Genomic DNA, 6,223 nt, shown 5'->3' with positions numbered 1-6,223 from the left:
GAGATGAAGAGTCATTCCTTGTCCTTTACACCACCACCACCACCACCACCACCCCCACCCCCCCCCCCCCCCCGTGAGGAAGGGGGGAATTGGGTGGGTGAGGGTAAGAGAGTTTTGTGTTTTGAGAGGTCAAAGTTGCTGTCAGGGTAGAAGTTAATTCCCTTCATGTTCTTGGTACAATGTTGGTATCCCACCACGGCTTCCTGTTCACCCTGTAAGTGCTGTTCTGCTAACCTTGTACTGCTTAATGGAAGAGTTATTTATTTACAGTAGCAAGGAATTTAGAATTACTATGGCAAAATTCACCCCTCTTTTCTAAGGAATTATTCTAGCATGGTTTCAAGTGATTTATCCAATCCCGTTAATTTATTTTTTATAAGTGTTAAAAGATGCAAGACAATTATTGCAATATAATGATAATGTATGAAAATGTAAATTTAACCTGAAGCATTTATCAATAAATCGATGTATTTTTTTAAACTTTTATACCTACAGAATGTGCATACTTTTTGAACTATAAATTTAAATTCTAAATAAAATTTGAATTAAGAACAAAATCTGACTAAGCCTAGTTAGTGATTATTTAAAACTGTTGAAGCTGATGCTGTCCATTTGCACTGGCTGCACATGTGAATTAGTTCCATGAAGACATTTAGCTTTTCAAAAGATGTTTTGTTCTGTTGTCATTTCTAGATTGACTCAATATTTCAATTACATAATTGAAGAGAAAACCAAACCACTACTCAATTTAAATCCAAAAGGAATAATACTCTTAAGGAACCTGCCAAACCAGTGTTGCAGCAGCATTTCTTCTTCTGTTCAGGATTCTGATGCTTTTGAGAATAGCGTGGCTTCTGCACTGGGTGTGTACATGTATGAGCACAGGTTGAAAGATGTTTGCCTTAAAAGTTATTTGGTAAAGGATATATCAAGTTGTCATTGTCTGTGATAATCCAGATGTTGTAAGTGAGCACCTTTTGAATAAGTGTAAGCCTTTTCTCCAGGAGGGTTCTGTAACTCAGTGCAGCAGTGTCCTGCTCTGTCAACTTTAATGTTTTAACTTTGTAATGGGGAAATGAATGACTTGACAAACTGTATTAATGTTAATCTAATTAATTAAAATACAGTATTCAAAGGAAACATTTGTTGTTAATCTAGTTATAACAACTTGTAGATCGTGTTTTGCATCTTAGAAATCCTTTTTTAATGAGACATTTGCAAAGTGATATTTTTCTTTCATGTTGTCCCTTACATATATTCTTACAGATATTATTATGATTGTTACAGATGCCTGAAGAACAGGATTAGTGTGGAAATTGCCCTAATCCTGAAACACTAAACTGGGAGAGGGAAACAACCTGCTTCTAGCAAAGCAGTGATGAACATTTTTTGTATACAGAAGAGCTGTGTGTGGTTTGCAGGGTAGGGCTCCTGTTGAACCCAAGGGGCACAGACAGGAACTTCTCTTCCACATGAGCTATCCACACATGTTCTAAAAATAGAGGGGAAACATCCATCAGAAGTACGTATTCAGGGGTTTTACATAATAAATCTATAAATCTGATAAGCCAGAGACACATCTGGTATCTCTGCTGCCAGATCTTAACCCCTTCATCTTCCTTCCCATCCCAAGGTATAGGTTTTCTTAGAGTGAAAAAAGTATTTGATATAAGAAGTCTTTATCTCAAATTCTGGAGCTAGCAACAGTTGGGAGATGGTAATTTGGGGTGTGGGGAGGACTGGAGTTACACTTTGGTGTAACAATGATGGACTTGTTTCAAAATGTCATCTCTCATGCTGAATTAACTGTTTTCATTCTGTTTGACTTTTTAGAGCCATGCAGGAAACCCTGGAATTTGTCTTAACAGCACCATTTGTTAGGCGAAACTAACCTGTGGAACAGTCTGCCATGAGGTAAAGTCTTCCCTACAGGTATTTGAAAGTCTAGGATTGCATTAGAGTGGATAAAAGATTGTGATGGGATGTGTAATGTCACATCTCTGGTTTTATTTTGAATAGAGATGAGAAGTTAAATGGCTCTCAAGAATTCTACTCCCTTTCCACTGGGGGATTCCTCCAGCTTCCTAGACTGCTCTGCCCTGGGGAGGGAAGGGGGCTGATGAGCAGAGCCGTGATGCACTGCCTCCTTGTTTCACTCTTAGAAATTCGGCTGTTTTTTTGAATATTTCTCAATCAAAATACCAACATCTCCAGAGTGCCTCTGTGGTGGAGAACAAGGCTCTGAATACATTGATGCTGCCTCTTCTGGGTTGTAGTGACAAACTGCAGTGGGAGGGAGACGTTGGGCTTTCCAGGTGAACCAGGACCATGTGGTTGACTTCAATGTACATGTAGTTTGTAGCCCCATTAATCAAAATTCTGTGAAGATGATCTGAGGTGGTGTTCTAACGAAGTCCAGGCCTGATAACAGAGCTGAGCTCTTTAATGTCAGTTGTGAGATATTTACATATCTGTCTGGAGCAGGCTGTTAGTTCAATACTGATTTAGCAGAGGAGCTGTATTCTCTTCCTGTTTGAGCTGACTGCACACACCATGCTGCAGCTGGTGGGGACAGGCTTGCTGAGTTTTCCTTTAATTTAGAAGCAGTTTAGTATGAAGGGCAAGGAATAATATTTAAACTTCAAGAAACAAAATACTGTTTTTCAAACCAAGTGCTATCTGGTGGCACCAAACCTTGCTTAAATCTGACCAAATCTTCCAGCAAAGTGGTAAAAGTATGTGATGGAGAAATCGTGGCTGTAGAAAAATTGAAGTGGCATATTTTCAGCACTGCCCAAACCCAATTTGCAGTGTTTATTTCAGGATGCAGGAGGCTCATGCTGCTCCAGTTTCGTATTTGGCTTCACTGTTTCATTGTGATGAAGCAGAGCACCGAGGCTAGTTATCGCTCGTCACCCAAAGATCCTCTCTACAAATCCCCTTGTGTCACCTGCGTTTTGTGCTTTAGTGTCTACTGTGACCATATGGACATTTGTTTGACAGGAGCCTGTGACCCTCAAACAGCTTGGTGAGTCATGGAAAGAGTGAACTCACCCGTATAGAGTTTAATCTGTCCTCTGATAGAGCTGATTTCTGCTTGACAGGCTCTGCTCAGTTACATGGTGTCTGACCTGGCTATTGAAACCAAGCTAACAGCAGAATACAGCTTGCAAAAGAGCTGTCTCTGAGAATGGAGGGGGAACATGAACATTCATGAGCTGTTACTCATTTAGGCTGGTAAATACTAAAACTTCTGTATATCACTGTTCAATCTCTCAAGAATAACTGTCTTTTGACAGAGATGTGCACACTCCACAGCTACAGTGTGCTTGGTAAAGCTGACTGTTCTAAATAATGCTGATTTCTTTATGGGAAGAATGTATTTTGTTTTGGTTTTCTGTTTGTAAGCATTTGCCTGGCTTAGGTAACAATAATTTTCTAATCTGATGATGGCAAGTAGAAGTGGTTCAAAGTGCAAAGTTTGAAGGGTTTAGGATTAGTGTGGTCATATCTATGCTTCTGGTTCAGTAGCCCCTGAAATTTGTTTAGTTATTTATAGTCCCCCCCTTAGTGTATCAACATATGGATTCAGCAGAGATGCAAGGGGCTGCCCTATCATTTAAGTGAAGTAAGTAATAGAAGACCTTATAGCTTGTTGAACATTTATTGTGGTTGCATTTAAAGGAACAGAACCAGGTTGTTGTTGTTGGGGGAGCACTGATGTTGAGTGCATAAGCAGTAGCATTATATGATGCTTTTTGAGCATTGTGGCATTCTCTTTTGAACAGGTCCTCTTGTAGCAGTGATGACCACCTCTATTCCCTGCCGTAATCCAGGTGACTACACATGCTATCTGGGGAAACAATTGTTTGTGGAAGTTATAGTGGGTAGAATAAAGCTGGCTAATGATGAAATCCTCTTTAGTGTAAAAAATACCTTTGTTCCTATGGTTCGTAAGTTGCAATGGCTCATTGATTTGTAGGAGCAATTCAGGGTTTGGTTTTGATCTTCAAATCCCCCAGGTTAGAGCGGAGCCTTTGCATGAAACATTTTTCCTTCCGTCTCCTGTGTGACTGTGATTGCTGTGGTCACCTGAGGTACACGTGTGCCTGCATGCCTCCCCTTCTTCCTTCAATGGCAGCTTGGGGACATGGGGCTGCAGAAGTCTTAGGTGAACATTCTTTGCTCTGAAGTGCTTTCTGAGCCCATATCTCCAGAGCAGGAATTGTCCTGGTTGTCTCAAAGAAACCACAAACAAAAAAACCCCAAAACCAAACAAAAACCTCCAAACCAAAACAAACAAAAAGTCCAACAAAAGAAATACCCCTCTCCCCCCCCCCCAAAAAAAAACAACAAAAAAACCAACCTACTGTTTGTCCTTCCATTTCTTAAATATAATGATTTATAGTTCTGTAAGCTGGAAATTTAAGCATTGCCCAGGAAATGTGAGCGTAATATTCTGAATGCAATGTTGACTTATCCAGAAAGACTAATACCCACTTAACATTCCAGCAAGTAATAATAAATACCATACTTATACAATAACGCTTTAACACTGCTTTCAAGACATAAATATTTAACACTTCATTTTCAGCCAATGCAGAATAGAAATGACAGCAAGGCAAGCTGGTGATGAGGTTTTCAGCCAAAGCTGACTGAAATATAAACAAGTGGAAGATTAAATAACTGAAAATTATTTTGGACATTTATACATAGGAAAAGATTAAAACCATACAGTAAGTTCAGCTGTCCAATTTCCATTTCATCAGGTCTGACTTCTTAAAGTTCACTTAAAACTGGAATTGCTGTAGCTCCTTAGGTTTCGCGTTTTCCGCAGCCAGTGTCATGTGCATCAGCTGCATGAGCTGAAAACAATGTGGCTGTGTTCGCCGACATCATTGTCCGTTAGGACTCCAGGATTTGTCTCTGAGCTGTCCATCCAACACATCTTTGTCCAGAATCAGATTTCTTCACCTGACTCTATGTCCCAGCTACAGGATTCCAGGTGCTCATCCTTTGGAAACTCAACCTCAATGTTGTAGATGAAATCTGGGTCATCCTTCTTCTTCCTGTTCTTTTCAAACAGCTCATCCATGATCCTCTTCCTTTTGTCTAGCTCCCTGTCATCCAGTTTGTTCATATCCTCTTCTGGGTCAATGGGCTTTTCCTGCTGAAACTTTTCCAAGCTCTCAGCCAGGCTCTCTCCTCTCAAATGACCCTTCAGCAAACTGTACAGCTTCTGCAGCTGACACAGTGAGACTCCTTCTAGATAAGCCTTGTGCCTAGAGTTATTCTTCAGCTGCTCAGCAGCCATGCTGCAGTCTAAAGAGAAAGCCACGTTGAAGACTTACAGGTATACTCTTCTCCCAAACCCCCATGAGTGAGATGTCCAGACTTAGAGAGCCACTGCTGAGGTTAAGACATAGCCCTGGGCTTCTCAGGGGAGACAATGTTACCCCAAACCAACCCCTCTTTGCACTCCCTGCACACTGGTGAAAAGCTACCCAGTGGCCACTAAAAATGCTATTACCAACTAGCTGTTGCTCTCACTGTGTCTAGGGGGGGGAAAGGGGGAATGCTACAAGTAAACACACCACACCTGAGAACATGGAGAAATTCCTGACAGGCATGATCCGCTGGCGAGTCTTATCCTTGCTGGCTTCTGTGTAGATCAAGATAATGGATGGAGGCTGAAAGCAGACGCCACACTTCTTTGCAACGTAAGTCATTCCAGTTCTTCCTGCTGGCTGAAGCGTGCTCAGCTTTATGAGAGATGTCCTCAGCAATGTCGAAGCTCACTGAAAAACAGGGAAAGAAAAAAGGGACTGCCTCCTAGTACTGTTACTTTTATCAAGATCAGAGTGGTACAAATGCAGAAAACCATGCAGCCAAGGTGTAAGTCTCCCCAGTTTCAGTGGAAGCTGAGCATGTCCCTGTGTGCTCTGTAGTCCAGTAGCAGGGTGCAGAGTGATTCCCGGCTGCTGGTTAAGACTTCTGTCACTGGTTGGCCAGGATTACCTTTTAGTCTAACAGCTAAGTAAAGTACTACACAGTCAAATGTTAACTAAAATATGGTTGGTTTCAATACTCCTTTTTTAAAGTGAAAAATGTCATAAGATAGTAAATCAACGTATTACAGTTTCTTCACAAGCAGTATTTACTGCATGTTATATCCATTGCTCTGGAAAGCCAGGAATTGCTTACCTACCAAACCCTTTGCTGC

General features: G+C 41.0%; 1 protein-coding gene across 1 annotated transcript; it reads right to left on the bottom strand.

The window, feature by feature from the left end:
* Positions 1-4,826: 4,826 nt before the first annotated feature.
* On the bottom strand, positions 4,827-5,820 carry CEP19 (centrosomal protein 19). Its single transcript, XM_057429030.1, has 2 exons — positions 5,600-5,820; positions 4,827-5,322 (listed from the first exon to the last, which is right to left on the bottom strand). The coding sequence occupies exons 1-2, from the start codon at positions 5,727-5,729 to the stop codon at positions 4,961-4,963; spliced, it is 492 nt and encodes a 163-aa protein (XP_057285013.1). The 5' UTR covers positions 5,730-5,820; the 3' UTR covers positions 4,827-4,960.
* Between the last annotated feature and the right edge of the window lie 403 nt (positions 5,821-6,223).

Source organism: Pezoporus wallicus, unplaced genomic scaffold (genome assembly GCF_028554395.1).
Source record: "Pezoporus wallicus isolate ANWC-B61680 ecotype Strahan unplaced genomic scaffold, APGP_CSIRO_Pwel_v1 contig_593, whole genome shotgun sequence".
In the NCBI taxonomy this organism is placed as follows: domain Eukaryota; kingdom Metazoa; phylum Chordata; class Aves; order Psittaciformes; family Psittacidae; genus Pezoporus; species Pezoporus wallicus.
This window is presented reverse-complemented; position numbering and strand designations above follow the sequence as displayed.

Bases quoted from the DNA above. Each gene is read 5' to 3' on its own strand.
- CEP19 (XM_057429030.1), bottom strand. From the start codon at position 5,729: ATGACTTACGTTGCAAAGAAGTGTGGCGTCTGCTTTCAGCCTCCATCC. The intron at 5,323-5,599 runs GTGTGGTGTGTT...CTTTCTCTTTAG, and splicing joins GAATTTCTCCATGTTCTCAG to ACTGCAGCATGGCTGCTGAG.